At 44.0% G+C, this 21,287-nt stretch overlaps 1 protein-coding gene across 1 annotated transcript in view; it reads right to left on the reverse strand.

Moving 5' to 3' along the window:
• Positions 1-831: 831 nt before the first annotated feature.
• Positions 832-21,287, reverse strand: part of PLCH1 (phospholipase C, eta 1) — a 35,642-nt gene continuing 15,186 nt past the window's right edge. The window contains exons 9-21 of the mRNA XM_009878474.1: positions 19,007-19,114; positions 17,381-17,542; positions 14,783-14,854; positions 12,091-12,185; positions 11,307-11,404; positions 10,154-10,333; positions 9,951-10,058; positions 9,144-9,268; positions 8,634-8,718; positions 7,731-7,877; positions 7,302-7,381; positions 5,432-5,792; positions 832-2,945 (exon numbers count right to left, since the gene is read on the reverse strand). Of these exons, the coding sequence (XP_009876776.1) occupies positions 832-2,945; positions 5,432-5,792; positions 7,302-7,381; positions 7,731-7,877; positions 8,634-8,718; positions 9,144-9,268; positions 9,951-10,058; positions 10,154-10,333; positions 11,307-11,404; positions 12,091-12,185; positions 14,783-14,854; positions 17,381-17,542; positions 19,007-19,114 (3,735 nt within the window). The remainder of the gene's footprint in view (positions 2,946-5,431; positions 5,793-7,301; positions 7,382-7,730; positions 7,878-8,633; positions 8,719-9,143; positions 9,269-9,950; positions 10,059-10,153; positions 10,334-11,306; positions 11,405-12,090; positions 12,186-14,782; positions 14,855-17,380; positions 17,543-19,006; positions 19,115-21,287) is intronic.

Consider the following 21,287-nt stretch of genomic DNA (forward strand, 5'->3'; position numbering starts at 1 on the left):
TTAAATATTCCACTGACTGCCAACAATTTAGCAATAACATTACAAATATACAGAAATCAGATCTGCTACTGTACTGAAGCTACGCACACAATCAGTTGCAAAAATACATAACAAAATATGCAGAAATCAAGTGTTTTCCATTCATCAAAATGCAGAAATACTCCCACATTCCACTCTGTCCCAAAACGAGCATTCACCACAGTGACCAAAGAGGAAGACAACTGTTCCCACACTTCACAGAGCGGGCAGAAGACAAATCTACACAGAACTCACAAATTTGGACTAACCCTAATTCTACAAGTCATTTGCTGTAGAATCATAGTTCATACATGAAAACATGTAAAATCATATTAACGAGTATTAAGTTAGAATGAAAACAGTGATGCCAACGAAGGGTCCTATTCCAAGAGTGCTGCTTGTTGGGCAAAACGAGTCCCACCTCAGCAGCTGAACCTCAAGGACATCATCCGTACCAGAAAGCACTGGGCGCAGCAGAATTTGCACGAAAGGCCAAAAGTGATCGTTAAAAATGTTTCTTCCAAACAGTAGGACAAGACATCAGGAAAAGAGAACACAATTGCATCCGTTGCACCGTTAGGCTTTGGAGAACAGCATTACAGATACAGAATGCCACAAACGCTTACCGCATGCAAATAGTCCTCAGACTACATAACCTGATAATTTCTAAACCAAACACATACACCCATGAGGATGGAGCACAGTTCCTATTTACAAAAGATTTGACAGGAAAGGGCACGTTAAATCATGACTTAATCACTAGCATGAAACTGCCTTTCTAAATAACTTAAACCCTCAAAACAGTATTTCGAGCTAAAAATCCTTCACCTCATCGAAGCAAGTCTGTAAACTTTGAAGACGTACATTTATACAATCTACAGTCTCAAAAAGTTTCTCTTCGCCGTCGGGTTCCAGCTGCAGAACAGAATCGCGCGTGTACAAGTGGTCGCTACAGCCGTAGTGCAGAGCGGCGCACGCGCCCTCCGGCATCCCTCGGCCCTCGACGGCCTCCCCGGGGAAGCCGTTCAGGTACCTGGCGATGTACGAGCCCGTCGAGTGCCTGTTGATGACGTGAGGAGATGCCGAGGGCTTGTTCCGAAGGACAACTCCCGCCACGCTACTCGTGTTAGAAGATTTTTGCTTGCTGGCGGCCTCCTGCCTCTCCTTGGCCCGGCTGGCTATATTCCGCACTCTGCTCTGGCTTCTGGAGGAGAGTTTTCTGACCAGAGCCTTTGGGCAGTCTTCATCGATCTGCCTGGAGCACAGCGTTTGATGGCTCTCCTCCTGGTCCAGGGACACCAGCTTCCTCAGCTGTTCCGTCAGAGCGTCCGTAGAATGCGGTCTCATACTCTTCATAGCAGCAAGCTTCTTGTCTCTCATGCCTGATGAGATAAAGCTCCTACTTATGTATTGGTACTTACTTTCAAAATTGCAGGAAATATCCTCTGATGTCAAGTCACCGAGGCTCTTGGATTTGCAAGGGCTAGTCTGCTTGATGGCTGAATGAGGTGGGAAAGCCAAAGCATTTCTGAGCACCGGCGAGTGTACGTTGAGCTGGGATCTCTGAGAGGCACACGTTACGTTTTCCTGCTTATCTGAATAATGATGATGATAGAAGAAGCCAACATTTTCACACGGGGGAAACTGGAGCTGACTCCCTGCAGTCCTGAAGTGACCCGAGCAGTCCAGAGCAGCAGCAGCGAGCTCAGCAGCTGCTCTGCTCCCAGCAGCCCTCTCGCCGCCATGCCCTGGGTCCTGCTTTTGCCTCAGGTTCAAAGGGGAAGCCAATTGGCTCAGATCTTCCCTTTTGTACTCGCACGTGGTTACCAGCAGATCTTGGGAATCCCCATCTACTTCTACCAGACTGCTGCCTTCTGAATTTTCACCAGCAAGGGGGTCAACAAGTGTCTCCTCAAAGATGAGGCTGTTGGAAGCAAAAGACCTGCCGGACTCGGGGGCTTCCCAGCTTGTTCCACATTTTCTTTGGGGATTTGCATTTAGCAAAGAGAGATGCGAAGGACAAGGGGAGCCAGGTAAGTTATTTTCTACAGTGTTTAACTTTTTCTTGCAAGCTAATTCACTGTTGGTCATACATTCAGAAACCGGTGTAAGAGATGCCTCATGGACAATTGTGTACACAGAGTACTCTGTGGTTTCAGGGCTGGAGAAGGCAGCAGTGTCTGGAGTTGAGAATAAAGGGGATTTGATGGACTTTGTGGTCATAAAGTCGTGCTTACAGGGACTGGTAAGATCCGCAGCGAGAACGTGCGTGACGGTCTGGCTGCCAGCACCATGGAGGCTTGAGATCGTGGTGAGATTGGTTTGGTCACCTGTGGCATCGAACTGCTCGATCAGAGCTGAGACGGCGCTGTCCAACTCGCTCTCGTTCACTAAAGAAACTTCATCTATAAGGCGAGAAATGTCACTGTCCTGCATGGTTAAAGTGGAGTGCAAATCGGGAACATCAGAGCAAACGGGAGAAGAAATATCTGCCGAAGAAAGAGGTGCTGCAGTGCTTTTCTTGGGGATGTCACATTTGTGATTTTCCATCTCTACCTTCTGAGAAAGCAACGTCCCCACAAAAGTTATTTTCTCCTCCTCAGACCCTTGTGTGTCTTCCTCCCTTCTGCTGTTTGCACAGTTTTTGTCATTTGTTTTTTCTGTGGAAATTTCAGAATTAGAGCTCTGTACTGGAGGGTCAGTTTCATCAGAAAGATTATTTTCCTGATAGCCTATGAGGTGACTTGCAAAAACTAAATTTTCAGGTTGCTCCTGTAGAGGTGGTACTAAAGAGTCAACTGCAGTCTCCTGGTCACTCTTCTTAAACGGAGATGCCAAATTTGAAGTATTTGCTCCTTTCTCACAACACGTAAAAAGAGATTCTTCCAAGTTGGTTTCCTTCTCGTTTGTATTGTCATCACTGTTGGCTAAATTAAATAAAACCACGTTAGTTGCAGACAACATCGCATTCTGTTATGAACGACTATTTTTGTCCTTAGACACGACAAATGGAGAACGCAAAATTAGGTACAGTTGTGACAGAACTTAATTATGGGGTTGTGCAGGTTTAGTACAAAATTATCTGTTGTGATATGAATAAATGGAAAAATACAACTGCAGGCACTTCATTGGAACTTCCTTTGAATGTCTATTACATCAAGCAGGTGATGTAATATTGGTTGCAAATAATGTTAATGAGGTACCATATCATAGCTTGCACATGGCATTACCTTCAGCTGTGTTCCTATTCAGATTTGTACTATAAAGAAGCATGGCAATAAAGACAGAACAAAACAGCTCTGTTAAAAAACATAACACTTTGACACAAGATGCATGCTGAAAAGAGCTGGGTAAAAAGCATCAAGCAGATGCACTCCAAACTGTTATTTTACAGGTAGTTATTGTAAAATGTTACAATGTAAGGATTTGATTTTTGATCTTTTACAAGCACACCGCATTCGTGAGAGTAAGATTCTGAATTCCGTGGCAAATACGCATTCGATACTTCCTCCACAAAATCATCTTACTTGTCTTTATGTGCCAGACCTGAGCTCCACGACTCACTCTTTTGGAGCTTTTAATCAAGCGGGGACTATAGAAGCTTGGCATGATATCTACTGTTCCTAACATTTGCTAGAAATCAGGTACCCTAGGAGGAAACAGGAGAAATCCTTATGGCTCATGAACAGTGACCAAACCCCCTCAGCAGCCTAAGAACTGTTCCGACTGCACACGGCATTAAATGCTGATCTCCAAAACCGGAAAAGCTCCCCAAGCGTTCCAGTGCTCCAGACACAGATGGAAGAGATGTGCATGGAATTGCAGATTATTACAGTATTTTAGCAAGACAGATTTCTGCTGCACAGCCAGCCCTTCAGGGCATCCTGCAATAAGGAACGCTTTGCCTGACCAGTGCCTCCCTGAGGGCGAAGCCAGCTCCCAGTCTAAAACACTTGGGCTGAACTTACTTTCCGGGAATCCTCCAGCCTATTCTTACTCCCGTACGGGCACAAGGCTGAGCTGTACCTTTCCTTCCCATGACTCGAGGCAGGTGCTTCCATGAAAAATAGGGCGTGGGTTGCTTTTCTCTGTGCCCACCACTGAGCCAGGGATGCCCCCGCAGCAGAGAGGGGAGAAGGTCCCTCGGGGACAGGAGAGGACTCCATCTGTCATTTCCCCTGCTTTGTGTCTCATTTCTTTATACCTAAGGGGGCCAGTCCCCTCCCCCAGGGGCTGCAGAGCAAGCCTTCCAGAGGCTCCAACAGGCAGCACCCAGGCCTCTCGCAGTTAGAAGGAGCAGCAGTCGTTCCCTTTGACAGCCTTTAGGTCACATCACCAGGGCCTGTGTTTTCTGCAAAGGTTATTTTGCTCTAAGTGAGGAACCGTGACCTCCAAGAAGCATGGAAATTTCTTCTAAAAGAATTTTGTGTCTTGGTAGCATCTTTAGAAAGAAATGCCTAAGAAATTGTGACATCTGTTGCGAAGACCGGCTGAGCTGTACCATCTTCCCAGGCTTATGGAGAGGACCTTCTGACTTAAAACACAGCATTTTGGAGTTAACTGCCTTTATGAGACAGGTGTAGAAAAAGAACTGGTTTGATTTTACTCCCTGTTTCTCCTCAGTAACTTTTACAATAAGATTTCTGGATTGTCTGTTCCTTCAAAGCCACTAACACGGGCAAGTAGAACAGAAGTGGCTCAATGGGTTGTCCTTATCTGCGCCCGGTAGTTCTCCTATTTTAGGGTGGCTCCTACCAGGCAGTCAAACACTAACTTTGACTGTAGTCATGGGAATAACCAGGACTATTATTGCTCAATAACTTAGAAAAAAAACTATTTTAAGAGTTAAATTGCATGCATATCAATACAAGTCTAAGATTTCATCCTAGCATTTGCTTTCTGTATAAATTAATCCCATTAAGCAGCCTAGGTTAAGAGGAGAATATTGAGACTGTTGGCTACAAAGTTTGACCTACATTTACCCCTTTTATATCTAGTTGAAAGTCTGCATTAGACTCTACACACACTGTTTCCAAAATCACATGCTGCATGCTGCTCTTCCTCCTCGAACATGAGGAGAGAAAACCCACCATGCCAGCAGCATTGTGCAGGGACAGCAGCAAACCAGAAAATGATGAAGAGTAATTGAAGGCTGGTTCTTAAATTATGAAATTTCACAAGTGTCCTTTTAAGGGCACTTCCAGCAATTACAGTAAATTCATTTGCCTAGTTGGGAGAGTAGACAGCTTTCCAGTGTGTCACTTGACGAGTTTAAGGAGCTGGTAAAACATATGCAATTTTGCCCAGTAACGCTTGAGTTGAATAAAACTACTTGCAGAGGGACCAAAGATCTAAGCCTTTCAAGAGACCACTTCAACTCACTACATCAGAAGTAATTTTGGAAGCATCTTACCAGATGTGTTTTCTTTTCCTTTGGCATCTTGGGCAGTTTCATCTTCTGGGCACGGCAGTTCTACAAGGAGGTATTTGTCCACGGGCATAGAGGCAGGACGTGCTTGCAAACTCCGGCTCGTACGCCTTACAACTCCTTCTTTGTCTTTCAAGTCTATTGGTTCGGACGCACTGTCTTTCATTTCAGTGGCTTCCAGAAAACCCATCTTACTTTTCTTTCTACCTTTTGCTGGTGCGCTGGCCGTGCGCCGGAGAATCCGATCACCAATAGATCGCTTCCGTACGTAGTGCCCGCTGGTTTCAGCAGAATTGTGCTTCGGGTTCTTGTTAAACAAACCTCTGAGTCCTATTAGCTGCTTATTCTGAAAGGAAAAAGGAAAAACCATAGCCTCAGTGGGTTCAGACTATTATATAGTGAGTACAATGAAAAGGGCTGCTTTCAAAGTGTTTATGAACAATGAAGGCAAAGTTAAAAATGCAGCAAAGCAAAAAAATCACACCAAGCAATTCACATCTACTCTGACCAAGGAACTATCAGCACAGGTCTCCATGAATTCATGCATGTCTGTGTTCCTCCTCATTAGGATGGCAGCCTGCCACAATTACGAGAGAAGTTTGCTCAAAGTCTCCTAATCAGGGGTGACAAGACTGTACAAAGTGTAGTGCAGTGACAGGCTACGCATTAACTTGGAGTTTTATGCATGGGCTTCATCAAAGCAATAGTCAAATGTTTCAGAGTCTGAATGAAGAATGATGCAAGTTTGGTAGCTGCAGATCATGCGATTAGGAACCATTCCCAAAACCTGCGCCCAGCAAGTGCAACGTGCATGCTAACGAAGTCTACCTTTGTGGCTCCTAGAAAGTGCAATATTGTGTAACTGGGATTGAGGATTAAAGGGCTCCACTGAAAGGCAAAAAAACGCAAATACGTTTGGCTAATGTTTTCAAGACTGTGATACAAGCAGATAAGGTAACAGTACATCAGCTGTAAATATAACCGCTCTACAGCACATTATTTAAAACTATTTATTAGTCTAATGTCAGCCTCTCAAATTTGTCAGATATCCCCACTTACAAGGATGTAAGTGCACATTCAGCCTTTGTTAATACATTAGAAACAACATCACGGGGCATCATTAAAGCAAGCAGTAGATGAACAGACTACGTGATACACAGATAAGTCTCAAAGGGTACTTTGAAGAAATGTACTTACTGTATCTGGATATGATAATTATTAGGTGATAATTATTAGGTGCTAACAGTCAGAACAGTCCCAAGTACCTGCGCACTAAGACTAGACCAAGAGCATATTATGCTCTCCTTGCTGCTCACGGGCAAGGAACACCCCCACTATAAATTACATCCTGCTGCTTCCTGAGCACTCGAGTCTGCGCTGGTTTTGGGGTAGCTCATCTGGAGAGAGCTGAGCGTTTTCCTGCCCTGCGTGTGCTGTGAACAGGTGCCCTGGCTCAGCTCTCCTCAGAGAAAACGCTACGGGTACGGAATGGCATTCTGCTCCCTTGAGCGTGCTGACGCTTGGCAGTGTTTGTAGACACCTATAGAGATAAAAATGTACACCTAGACAGAGGATAAATGAAGACATCAAGTTAAAAGCAACAGAGAATCAGACACAGTGCTTTTTCATCGCTGTGGGATCTGAATAATTTGTTCAAACTTTCTTACTGATCAGTGCCAGAGAGAGCCAAGCACTGCTAACCCAATGTACAAGACGCCCCAGTCCTAAACTGCAAGAATCATTTAGAAACCACACAAATCCCGTGAGGTTCTGTGTTATATTTAAATCTGTTTTTGTTGGAAGAATTCAATCAAACAAAAAAGTCATAAAGATGTAAATTTCCAGCTATACGTACCTTTCCATAGATTTCATTAATGGTTATATGAACAAATATGGATGCTTCCGTGAGTCCTTCTAAATACACGTGACGATAACCTAGGAAAACAAAAACATTGCACCGCAAATTATCAGCAGTTTGCATTTCACACACAATTGGCAATGACTGTCTAGAAAGTAAAACACATCCACTAAGCCACCCTTCACCCTTAGTAAAACTTATGTTCTCCCAGGTTTTCCATGCACAAATTGCCTGCAAGTGATATATCGGCAATAATTTCCAAAAGCAGACACCCAAACTCCTTCAACTAATGCTGAATATAACGTCCCGAATTACCAGGAGATTTGCTCAAGCTCCTACATGAAGTCTCAGAGATACAAAGTTGAAGTTCAAAGGTGCTTGCTCTTCAGCTAGATGTCAAAGTGAAGGACAACAAGCAGGACTAACCAGGCACAAGGCTGCTAAAGGCCAGAGTTCTCTGTCCAACAAAGTCTCGCCCAATAGGATCATGGTCCCAAACAAGAAATCGCACCAAAGCAATTTCAGGCATGTGGATGGTAAAAGTGAGCGTTTCCTCCCAGACGGGATTGAACCCTGTAAAACAACAGAACAGAAACGCTGGCAAATGAGTCCCCAGCAAGTGCGAGCCTCAATTTCTGTGATGCGTGGCAGGAGGCACAAGAAACAAGCAGAGCAAAACACAAAACTCATTACTCATTGCTGCTCTAGATCCAGGCACCCTCTCTCCATTACGTGAGTAATTAACAGCGAGACATCTGTCTCTCAGACTGCTTTTACAAAGAGAATGGTTCTGGCTGGGCAGCTGGCAGGGACACCCAGGCGAGTTGCTGTTTTGCAGAACTGGTGTAGGCTAAAGACAGACCAAAAACGAAGAGGAACTACCTTTTTGCCCCATGGTTTTGCAACCGCCTACGAGAACCAATGGCCACCTCCCATGCTGCAACAGGCTACCCCCGCTCTGTTACTTATCTCCTTCCCAGGAAGGCAAAGGTGGCAGCGAAATTGCCTAGGATGTGATTTGTTTTCATCACATTTGAAGTTATACGTGTATTTTATATACATTTAAAAAGAAATGTATTTGGAACTCCTGCATAAAGGAGATTTAAGAACAATCCAGGAAACGGCTCTTGTCCTTCACCTCTAGCTTGTCTGTCTCCCCACATCAGAAATTCTGTCTAGAAAGCAGAATTAATTTGTTAAAATACAAAATCACATTTGATTCCACCAGATAAGAAGCTTTGCAATTTAAAAAGTAATGACAGATACTGAAACATTTAAAATTACTTAATATTTTACTCTAAGAAGAGGAAATCGGCTAGATTATCTTACCATTGTCGTCAACCACCCTGGTCTGATCTTTACAGCAGTCAACAGGTAACCCGATAATTTCCACCTCAACAAAGGGATCTATTATCTATTTTTAAAAAAAAGAAAAACAAAGTATTTTAAAAGCAAGCCCATGATACAAGTGAAGGTCGATTTTTAACAAAATTCATACAGAGAGTTAATTTAAATTCATATGAGAATTCAAAAAACCTTTGATTCACTTGAGTTTTTAAGCAGCACAATCATGGAAAACGGCTTGCTGAAGCATAAGCTGATGTGGCATGATAGCTATGGGCTATCATGACTGATTTGTAAAAAAGGTGAAGTCGCCCTCAAAACACAAACCAAATCAGTTCTTAAACACCACATGCAGGATACAGACTCTCTGCGAAAACATTTGACAATATCTGCTATTTCTAAGTGTATTTAAATAAGGAGGAAGTTTGAGTCACACTCTGCCATGTCACTCCAGGACCTCTGGTGGAAGCATTTGCTGGTATCAGAGCATCTCACCTCTCCTCTGTCTCCTAACATTGAGTCGGGAGGCTTAGGGAGCTGCTGTCCACTGATGATTTTCAGAATAAGCTGCTTTTTAGGACTGGCAGGAAGCGGATCAGAAGAGTAGGGGTTGAACGTGCCTAAAACACGACAAAGTATGAGAAGAGTAAGGAAAGAGATACACAGACTAAATATCATCCCCCAAGCTGCACACAGACAGCCAAAACTCAGCCATAAGCCAGCAGCTTACAGGGTATGGAGCAGCTGTTAGTTTATTTTATAACTCCATTCCACGTTCTTACAATTTCCTCTGAGAAAAGCAGCCCTTATTTGTATGACTATAAGACAGAAAGGATCTCTCTAATTGCACAGCTTTGCAAGACTCCTTTGAGCATCAGATCCCAAATCCTCAAAATGTGGAAGAATCCTCATTGCACAACACTGAACCCCAGGGCTCCTCTTCTAACAGCATTGCGAGCCCTGAACCAAACCATTTTCAAGGGAATAAAACCATTCCATTGACTTGCTTGAGAGCTGGACCAAGTCCTGGACACTTGGCCCTGCGCCACTGCAGATCTGCTTCTATTTTGTTGCAGTTGGCTAATCCTAGGATCCCGTTTTCTTTTTTTAAACACATAAGATGAAGCCCTCAAGGCCCATCTATAACAACAGCTAGAGATTGCACACTAGTGTTTACAGAGTATTAAGAGCTATGAGTTACACAATCTTTCATATTCCCATACGTGTCCTTCCTTTCCTTTCTTGTGTCTTCAGTTTCACCAGAAAGATCCTTACAGTAATAAATGTATAGTGGGGCATTACCTTTGCACATCTGCTGAGGTTTGAGGACATAACCACAGTTGCCGTTTACCCTAAATTTTGCTTCATTTAACTGCATCACACGTCCCTCAGACTGGTAGTTTAGTGCCACTGTTGAAAGAGAAAAGGCAGGTGTTGTCAATAAAGGTAACATTACTTAGCATATGGACAAGAACCAGGAAGTAAGTTTATCGTGCAACACCTACCTAACTGGCAGCCAACGTTCCAGTAAGGTAAAGGGTTGAAATTGCTGGAGTCAATCCGATAGGCTGAGGGATAGACCCTTGTGAGCTGTTTCTGGTTGTAAAGCATAAACTGTTCAGCCTTCTGCTGCACGGCTTGGTGGGCTCTTGTCTCACTGAACGAGAGCACGTTCCCTGTCGATCCTGTGTGCATTGTTTAACCAACAAACGAGTTATAAAGGAATCTCGGGAGACAGGGACCTCAGTTACATTAGTATTAATCACAAGGAACACGAGATTTAGTCCAAAGTTACAACGACAGATAAGCTGGTGAAGGGATTGGAGGGAAAGTCCTGTGAGGAGAGGCTGAGGGAGCTGGGGGTGTTCGGCCTGGAGGAGACTCAGGGGGGACCTGATCACTCTCTGCAACTCCCTGAAGGAAGGGTGTAGTCAGCTGGGGGTCAGGCTCTTCTCTCAGGATGTGAAGGCCTGGTCTGAAACTGCGTCAGGGGAGGTTTGGGTTGGGTCTCAGGCTGCCCTTCCTCCCGGAGAGGGTGCTCAGGCCCTGGGCTGCTCTGCCCAGGGCAGGAGGGGCAGTCCCCGTCCCTGGGGGTGTTTAAGGAGAGGCTGGATGTGGCACTTAGTGCCATGGTCTGGCCGATGAGGTGGGGTTGGGACATAGGCTGGACTTGGTGGTCTCAGAGGGCTTTTCCAGCCTCAATAATTCTGTGATTGTCTTATCACATGTGCATCACGTATACTGAGTAACTAAAGGGCACCAGTTTTCCCCTCTAGGAGGGTCTTTTGCTCTACCCTCAGTTTCCAGATCTAAAAAGAAAGGCAAGCAAGAGCTCAAGCTCTTAAAATTGAAGTAAAAAGATTATGTCAAATTCCATAAAACTGTGAAAACAGGAAAGCGTTCTCCTGAAAAAGCATCATTTTTAAAGTTGCTACTAAAACATGGATGTCACAAGAAAGCAAGGGAAAGGAGATTTCCCACAGAAGGAAAGTTTGGTGCTTTACTCTTTCTGCATAATTAAGTAAAAAGAACAGGTAAGTAATTATTCTGCTTTTAAAATATCTTTGAAAAACAAGGGAAACCTTGAGAGCAGATGTGTTTCCTACTCAAACAGAAAAGTGGAAAGGGCACGTGTAAGTGTTGTGCTGGCAACCCTACCGTCATCAACTATATCCTGGGCTGCCACCGAGTTCGTGTACACCACGAGGTCAGACAGAGCGCGGCACAGCTTCACCGTCTTTCTTCGACGCCCCAGTCTGCCAAGACATATTTAATATGGAAAACAAATCAGGAATTTTTTGAAATTTAAAGCATATTTCAATCCCCCTTTCTGGTCTTTTAATCAATAAGGAGATAAACAACTGCAAACAGGGAACCACATGTGGCAAACCTCCTTAGAGAGGGCTCCGAGATGACTGTTCCCCTTCTACCTCTACAGTCAAACTGCACAAACAAAATTTTTCATTTAAAACATAATGAAATAGCTGCACCGTGGCTCTTCTCAGCCAAAACAATGCAGACAGCTCTGAGCTGTACCTGAAAACAGGGCACTTCAGTGACAACAAACACATTCGCAATGGCATTTTTTTTTGATTGCTTTTTCTTTACATTCCCACATGTAATAAAGTTGGCTGGGCCACGATGTACCCTTACTTGGCCTAAACCGTTCTCTTGGAGCACTATTTGCAGCATGCAAAATGGAGATTGGCATTTTTCCATTACAGGAGTGCTAGCATTACACTTCTTTTTGAGTTTAGGGTAATTGCTATTTGCAACCTATGAGAATCTACGCAGTCAAAATACCAGGCTACGGCAGTCAGTGTCATAAATGACCTGCTCTTAAGAACAGGCTTCCCTGAGGCAATGGCATGTAAACGTTGACTGCAGTAAACACGCCTCTAGCTTGAACCGAGCTGTACAACGGCGGTGATTCATAGCTCACCTGTGAAGCTGCCCCGTTTCCTTCCCAGAAGAGTTTTGCTGGTGTTCTTCGTCATCTGACGCACTCTGGTATTTGGATGCTGCCTTCACAGCTTTCTGTTGGGAAAGAATAAAGAACAGTTGTGTCGGGTTATGGGATGCTTCTGTAAATTCACATTACTGTAATTAAGGACAAGTAGGCATGCAAGTGAGCTGCAGTAGCACACGATCAGCCACCTACAAGGATGGAGAATGACCTGTGGGGGTTTGATACAGAAATCCTGGGGTGGTGCACATCAAGTGTTTCCATCTATACAGAGAAGGAAAGTCAGGACAAAGCGTCTGTGCGCCAATCTCATACCATCTGGCAGCGAGGATCCAAGCCTGCAGCCATGGAGCAGGTTTATCTGCTGGTGAGCAGACAAATCTGAAGAAAATGACTTCTGCAAACCGGGCAGTCCATTGCAGGCCACTGCACAGTCTGCAGCTTCCCTGACAGGAGAGGACAACAATCGCTCCACTCTCAGCAGCACACGAGGCACTGGTCCTGCGGAAATTCTAACGGATCGTATCACATTTAACAAACAGCAACACGCAGTGGGATCTAAATGTGCAGGGAGTTGCTTCCACCTACCAATTTCCTAAACTGGGTGGTTAAGCATTCACAAAGCTGAGAGCAGTCTGGGCAAAGTTTTCAAAGACCATCCTTCTGCTGCCTTTTGAGCCACACATACAGGCACTCAGGTTATTCTAAATCATTACTGTATAAAGAAAATAGCTATGATAAAAAGATTAAAATCTCAAAAGCATCTTTTTCCATAAGCACCTATTATTTAATCCAGTTTCCAATATCAGCAATATTAAATCTTTTGTAACACTAACTTCGAGTGAGAGTTTAATTCCCTTCTCATCAAGGGGCTATTAACAATGTAACTGAGAGCTCCTTATCCTTTAGCTCATATGGATAATTGAGCATAAATTTCTTTTCTCCTGCTGGGATACACCAATAATGCACATAATTTAGTCTGCTGTGTTCAGCGCTGAAATACAGTTGACTACACTGAAAATTATTTGCATGGCTCAGTTTTGGAATCTGAAGGTCTGCGCTGTGGACGTTTCCTGCCGGGACTGCCAGCCTTAGTGTCTTTGTCCCTTCACTGGCAGTTTTTAAAGAGTTTATACAGGGATACATTTGGCACAAGAGCCGGCTGAAAATATGAGTCAATATATCCCTGGGTGGATGATTCTGTCTGTGCAAAAATATCAATAGCAACCATCCTTCCCAGGCATCCCTCCAGCTAGAAAGGCATAAGGGGGAAGTTATTGGACATCCCTGACTACAATACAATCATTATTAAATAAAAAAATAAATCTGTATATATATATATACACACACACACACTCTTTTTTTTCAGCAGAGATTAAATGAATGGGCTTTCCAACCATTAGTTACCATTAGGATAACTAGTTGAAGTAATTAAATTACTGACACGCTTCCCAGCCCTCCATGTAGGCAGCAGTTTTTAGTGGCTGACTTTTGCCTGTGACACCTCATTCCACAGCGTTCGCTTTCCCACCAGTGAGCACAGGTTACAACGTGAAGCATCCACTGTTGTGCACAACAGGTACCTGCAGATCTCAGCATACACCAAGTGAATAACGTGCACTTGTGCTAAAGCTGCTGAAAGAAATATGACCACTTTGAACTGAGGTAAGCTTATAATCAAAGTGTAAACGTGAGCCCTGGTATTGTCTGTCTAGAGATCTTACAACGGCTCCTAAGCTGGCTTCAGGGCAGATGACACGGTGTCTGCTGAAGTATTTCATAATTGCTGTTTTTCCTAAACAACTGCTCAGGTTATCAAGTACAGAGCATGCTCCCTGCTCGGCTGCAGCTTTCACCACGGGCAGTGCTGAGGACTACATGTTCAATAAATCCAAGCCTCGAGGGACCGTGAGAGTGGGAACAGGGGAGAGGGATGACAGGGACGTGTTTGTCGGGATGGGAGGAAACATGCTGCAGTGTCCCTTTTGGTGGCTGCTCTCTGTGTGGCTGCAAAGTGAAACCTCACGCTCCTTTGAATCATATTAGCTCTGGCTTGGTTCAATAGGGCCGCCACAGTAAAGGCCCAGCGAAGCGGACAATTTGACCTAGCAGCTACACAAACATATAAATACTATATGCAAAACCACCAAGAAATCAGAAAAGGACACTCTGAGCAGGAGCCCAGAGCCAGCACTCAGTTGCAGCAGTCCCTTAGAGCAAAGGCAGTAAGAGTCCACTGCGCATGGCGCTGCTCAGGGTATGAAACGGAGTAAAACTGGACCCTGAGCGAAGCAAGCACTGGCAGCTGTGTGGAGAGAGGTCCGGAATACAAGAATATACCGAGGTATTTGTTTGCATTGCTCTTCTGCTGCTGCAAGTTTGATCAGAAAATCAGCAATTCCACATCATTAGTAAAAGAGGATCTTTTTGGTCAGGCAAGGTTATTTCTGAGTTTGAGTTATCATCCTTAAAGGTTCTCCATCCCGCTGGCAGCTGATAGTCTTCTGAACAGAATAACTACAGCAAGTGTCACCACAGAGCCTTTCCTCTCGGCCCCCATACACACACCACACTTGTCACGAGCAATGAAACACACCCAGTGTCTCTAGAATCCTGTCAGTCCTGGAACAGCAAACGGACAGCAAATGGAGTCTCTCTTTTTACTTACTTTGTGTTTTCCGAAGTTGCCCATTAATGATCGACTGTGAGATTTTTTTCCACCTTCTTTTGTGTCCAGGTTCTGCGCAGAGAAAGGCAAATAAAAAGTGTATGTAGATACCTTCAGAAGTATCTCTAAGGAGACTGCTACAGGCCCTGAAAGACACTTAGGTTTCAACCTAATGCAAGTTCTTGTGTGTCACCCTGACTCACTATTAGAAAAGCATAGAGACTGCAGGTGTGAAAAAAAGCGAGTTCGAAGTCTAAACACAACATACAGATCTGTGAACGCAGACTGAGATCCAAAGCTTCCTTTACAGTACTTTTCCAACTTCTTTGTGTACTCAACAGCTCAGCAATTCTCTAACAGTACAGAAAAATACCAACACTCAAGACAATCGACCATGTAGAAAAAAGATCTAGCAAAACCAGGCAAGCAGCACCAGAACACCTTTGAAGGTGTACTTGGAAACAGCCACAACATCCTAACAGATAAATGCAGACTTTTCACAGGCTGCCCAAAGTGCACGTTTCACATTTAAAGCCATGCCTCTAGACCTCAGTTTGACAATTCCTTGCAGCATTTTTCTGTCAGAAAAAATCCACATCCCTTCATCTTCTAAAGAGCAAACCAAAGCCTTAGAAGTGAATATCCCTTCCAGCCTTTCAGTAACTCCTACAAACTCCAGCTCTTCCCTGCTGAGGCCTGAGCTGGAATTCACTTCTGGCATCAAAACGATAAGGGCACTAGATGGTTTCTTCAGGTCCAAGACAGTCAATAACCTTTGCAGATAAAGTACTTTTCTCCCTCCGATAAGAGAGCTGACACTTTCAACAGCAAATCCAAACTAGCATCAGGCCCGACAGTGTTGCACACGTTGCCTTCCTCCCGCGCCCACCCCCAAACCCACCCGATAATTACTGGAGATCAGTACACAAACTTGCGTTTTAAATAATAGCAAGTCTGTGGGAAAATGAAAGGCACGTCAGTAACAAAGTAAAGGAACATGGCATTTTACAGCAAAAAAGTAGAAAAATTTCCCAACAGATCCCTTTCTGGTACATCAGTTACACAGCAACTACTAGAAAAGAGCTTTACACCACCACCAGATAAGAGCTACCTAACGAGTTACAGAATTACCAAAGCACCACAACATTTACCCATTTAGTTTTGTCCCATCCAGATCAACAGTTGCTATAGATGAAACTTCTAATTGTGTTAGCTTACCATTACTGCTTGCTTAGCTCTGGGTAGCTCTAAGATCCTTGAAAACAAGTCACATACAATCAGTCTGCACAGAGGGCTGTTGCAGCAAGGAAAGAGCTCTCTAAATTTCCCTTAATAATTTGAAATGTCAAAATTCTATCAATTTCTACTTTTACCAAGCAGATGTTAGAATAACACACACGTATTACTGAAGTATTTTCAGTATTCTGGCCACATCGATGACATGTGACGGGTAATCTCGGGCTTCACATCCAACACCTTACAGCAATTTGCAGTCTGTGAACAGAACTCCCCACCCCCCCAAATGCATTATCTAGGGGCCAGTCATCTTCCAGGTACCAGAGAACACACCAAGTGTAATCACTCTAACACAAAAAGATGTTGAAATGGCTCGTATCGGATCGCACTTACTGACATGGGGTGTTTGCTCCACAAAACCCCACTTCTCTGACCTCTCAAAGGCCAACGGGAACCAGCAAGTTGACCCTGTTCTCGCACTGCAAAGCCACAGTCTGAAAATAACCCTTCTCTGCCAGGTCAGATAGCTTCCTCCTTTGCATTCTCACAGCAGCCTCTTCCCCCACAGCACACCCTGCACCAGACATTCCCAGCAGCAGCACAAGCCAAGTACATTTGCTGCAGTGAAGCCTGGCTGCAGGCTAAAGTCTCACAGGTCCGGCCTCAGAGAACGAGATTGACAAGAACTACCCAAACCCCACCGAGCGGGAAGATGGGCAGAAGGCAGAGCTACATGTACCTGACCTTTAAGGCCACACCTCTTGCAGCGTAGGCACATCCCCCACAGAACAGCTCACTCAGTATTTAACGTACCCGGGGTTTGCATCTGGCTGCGGGGAAAGACACGGTAACCGCGGGTTCCAGGTACTATTCACTGATTTACTCAAAATTCCAATACACGTCAGTGTTTTACAAAAATATTTCATGTCAGAAGGGAAAAGAAACACACCATTTTTGAGTTAAGAGTCCGAAAAAGCAGAACCCTGCTTAGGGCAGTGAAAGCCCAATCCTGGGGCTCAGTGCCGTGTGAGAGAGCGCTCAGCGCCGCAGGCGGACAGTGCTCTCAGGCATCACGGCCGGTCTGGGCAGGACTGCGGCAATAGGGAAAGGATCCTTCCCCAGTAACCTAAACACAAACCGAACGGACTGACACACACCTGCCGTGTCCATACGGACTGAGTTAGTCACTTCCAAGTTTCACACAGAATAAACCGGATCAGAACAGATTTAAATGACATTCTCTTCACATTTGACCATTCCAATGCCCTCATGAAATTGTTTCAAGTTTTCATTTCTGGACAGAATGACCTCTCAGAAGTCATTCATAAGTTATCAACTTCCTCATCGGAAAAACCCACATACCTGCTTCAGGTTAACATTTAAACCTTCGTGAGTTGCCTTCAGCAGGGCTCTCACAGTGAAGCTGTCAGGGTCTTCCTTGTCCCTGATTTGGGATTCTTTTATTAGAGATTCCAGTTTTGTCCTTATGAAAGATTCCACCTGGTGCTCAGTTGCACCATTACTCTGAAAGACATTAAGAAATTCAGTTAATCATTACGTCCATCACTTCTGGGACAGCCAAAGGGAGCATTACACACCCTTGGGGCTGTGCAGCACTCCCAACATTTCACTTCTCTGAGCAAGAAAAAGCTCCTCACGTTCATCATCCTGCCTGATTCTGCCTTTCTGTTGGTGGCTTTCGCTGCCACCCAGCACTCCTCTGTGCATGGGGTACGAGACCTCTCCTGAGACAGGAAAGTGACTGTTCTAACATGTTCCATTTCCAGCCCCAGAGGATACGCTGAGTTTTGCACTGGCTTTAGGGATTGCCAAATTTTCTCTTAAGTCTTTCCGTTAAAGAAAGCATTATCTCACCAGAAGTGCTCAAGCCATGGTAGTAAAGTACACGTAGGGACTACACGTGTGATTACACATGCTGAGCAGCACAGGACTACAAATCAGGCATTATGTTGGTTTTGGGACTGGTTGAGCAATCTTATGTTACTATACTCAGAATTTTTTTTTTCCTCTGAACTTAAACCTGCAGAAGTTCACACCTGTACTTAAACCAGATCAGGTTCTTAAGGATTTATGGGATTGGGAGCCTTCAAGTTTCCCCGTAAATAGTACCACATATTTCCAATTCTGTAGTAAATACTAACGGAAACATAACATTCTGAGCACTTGAGCAAGTTGATTTTACTCTCAGCTTCAAGCCTTCAAAGTAAGGCTGTACTTCTGTGGGAGACTATCTTGTGGAACATACGGGTTGAACAACATCCAAGAGCAATCTAACCTCTAAATAATTAAGAAATTAATTAATCGTGATTTTGTCCAGTAGCATAAAAGGGGTTTGTTTATCCGGGAGGAGGAGAATCAAATCAGCCCTTCTGTGTGGTGGACATGAATCCCCCAACAGATGTTGCTGACACCAGTGTTTTAGCAGCATCAGGGCAGAAGAACAGACACACAGAGGTGTCCTCTGAGCCACTTCACGTGGGGAATTGTTACCTATCAAGCAAAGAAAGCCCAAGCTCCTCCGAAAAACCTGCAGTTGCCAACAGCAGGTATAAAACACACAGACAAAAAATATGTAAACCGAAATCAGGTAACAAGAACTAGAGAGGTGTTTCTACATGGCGACAAGGCAAACTCACTGGGTGACATTCAAAAGTAGAGACAAACATTAGATTTGCTAAATATTAACTTCGATTTGATCTATTCTAGCTGGCATCAATTTTCAGCCTAGTGAAGTACCTGAAGTACCTAAATCTGTTACTGATGTGATTTAAAGATAAAAGCGTGCATTTTTCAAACCATTTAATTCCATAACTAAATGTGCAATTGTGCACCGTCTGCATCTTAAGGACCTGACTTAGAAATCAAAGTTAAAAACTCTGATCTGCTAACAGCTGTAAGCAGGGGTAAGAAGCATGCATGTAAAACATGGGGATGTGGCAGCTCTGGCACCAGCGCGGGTGCACATACATAGCAGGGCTTTAACTTGCAGTCATCTTCAATTTCATCAGCACTATCCTCATCCGAAACTTCTCCTTCCTCAGCATCTGCTCCAAGACTGTACGGCAGCTTTTTACCCTAAAACGAGGAAAAACATATTCACAACAAATGCCCAAGTGGTCAGTGTTACTCACTGCAAAGATCAAAATAGCCCGTTCCTCAACTATTCCTTACGTAAACTGTGACCTGAGCGTAGAATTTGTTTTCAGAGTCTCGTGCAGACTGGTTCAAGGACCCAGATTATCACAGGTGATAATTTAGGTATTTCTGGCAAAGTTTGCAAGCTCCTTCAAAAAATAAAATGAAACATACCACTTCCTATCTCTGGAGCAAGCCAGCAAGACTCTTTCAATTGATTCTCAGATATTTCAGGCTTCGCCCCAGCAAGCAGACTGCTGTACATTTAAAATAAAACTCTAAGAAGCTGAGATTTTGTTACAGGCTCTTCACTGGAATGGAAAACGCAGACACAAAAGAATTCACTGCAAGCAGCCGTCAGCATGGAGGAAGCAGCAAAGCCTGTTTTAGTACCGCATGCTCTTGCAAGAGTGTCATCAGCAACGCAAAATCAGTTGCTAGTCGAGTAGGGTGAATGTTATATACCTACACTAGAAAGGAACTACTTTAATTCCAAGACTAGTTTCCAACATCTGATTAGAGTGGTGACTATCAAACACAAGGTTATTGGCTACTTCCAGTAAAAAAAAAAAAGAAAAAAAAATTAAAAAGAAAAAAAAAGAGGCTCTGACACCTACTAAACTTCCGTGGTTTTATTTCTATGTGTGTCTTCCTTGCTGACTGCAGAAATGTTCACAGTCTACCTGCTTCATCAGTGATAGAGGTAGACAAGAATTACACTCAGATTTCCGCAGAAATTAAGAGAATTGATTTCCAGACTGCATTTGGAAATTAATAATGCTGCCCTGCTGACGAGAGGGTCAAACTCACTTCACACTGGCACCTTTACGACTGCTGAAATCCATATGTATTGTTAGAACTACTCGTTATACGCACCAGCAAGGTTAAAATCATGCCATTACTTGAAGTGGTTTGGCTAATGAATCAATTCTGCCTTTCAAGGGAAAATGTATAAAACAGAGTAAAAATAATAGCAAAGAGATGAGAACCCGGCTTACTTCTCAACAAGACACCGAACCCTAAACATGATTTTATCTTTTCCAACAGGGCTACTTAAATTGGAAAGGAGATGGGAGACAGGGCTTTGTGAAAAGACACGGCGATGCTTAAAATAGTATTCCTCATTCTGAAAACATTAGCTCAGCCCCACATGGCCAGCCCCTCACACGACCCCAGCACTGCTGGCTGCACAATCAGACCAAAGGGAGGAACTCAGATGAGCAAGGAAGGGCAGCTCAGAAGTTCACAGAGGTATAGCACAGAATCAAACCTCTCCCGCTTTTTGTGCGCTGACGTGGTATCTTCAAGCCAGGTTTTGTCGTGTGACTGATGACACGTATGATTCTGTTTGACCCCCTGAACCACCACGACTGCCTGCTCACAGAGTTCATTACACGAGAAGACTGATGCAGTGAAATTCAAAATCACAGTTGAGCACTCAAAGGTTTTCTAATTCAGCTCTGCACTATACACGGAAGTGAATCCTAGTGAATCCTTGTAGCTGGCTTGATACAGAGGATAGAGGAGGAAAAAAACAGTATCTCAAGAGCTCACACTGAAGTAATTGCCCCCGTGCATCAAAGTAAATTAGACAATCTAATAAGCCACAACTCTATTAATCATCCTCTCAAAGGTCTGCCTTGCATTTCCTTCTAACTACATCCATCTTGGTCTTCAAAATTCCTCTCGGAGCAAATCCGTTTATACCGAGAGGCTCAAACAATTAATCTTGCACACAACACTAACTTCAGTGCTCCAGGGCCTCCTCCCTCGCTGCTCCTTACAGCCACCTTCTGCAGTGCTCTTCTCTCATAACCACAGCTGATGAACCGTGAAACCAGTTTCATTTCATGAACTACTGCTCATAGCAGGGTGAGGGGAAAATGCATGAAATTTTCAGACACTCTTATACTACTCCAAAACACTTGGTCCAAGGAGGGACTGCAGGGTAACGTTTAGATACTGCAGAGATATGAACCATACAGAGCAATAGCCATTAACAACAAATTAGACAAATTTAAAAAAAAAAGAAAAGAGAAAATAGGAGGGTCAGGTAACTGGTTCCTTCTATTCATAACGATGCATTTTACATAATTTTTCTGCTGTTTCAGCT

The sequence above is a fragment of the Apaloderma vittatum genome, unplaced genomic scaffold (genome assembly GCF_000703405.1).
Source record: "Apaloderma vittatum isolate BGI_N311 unplaced genomic scaffold, ASM70340v1 scaffold10841, whole genome shotgun sequence".
NCBI classification, from domain to species: Eukaryota; Metazoa; Chordata; class Aves; order Trogoniformes; family Trogonidae; genus Apaloderma; species Apaloderma vittatum.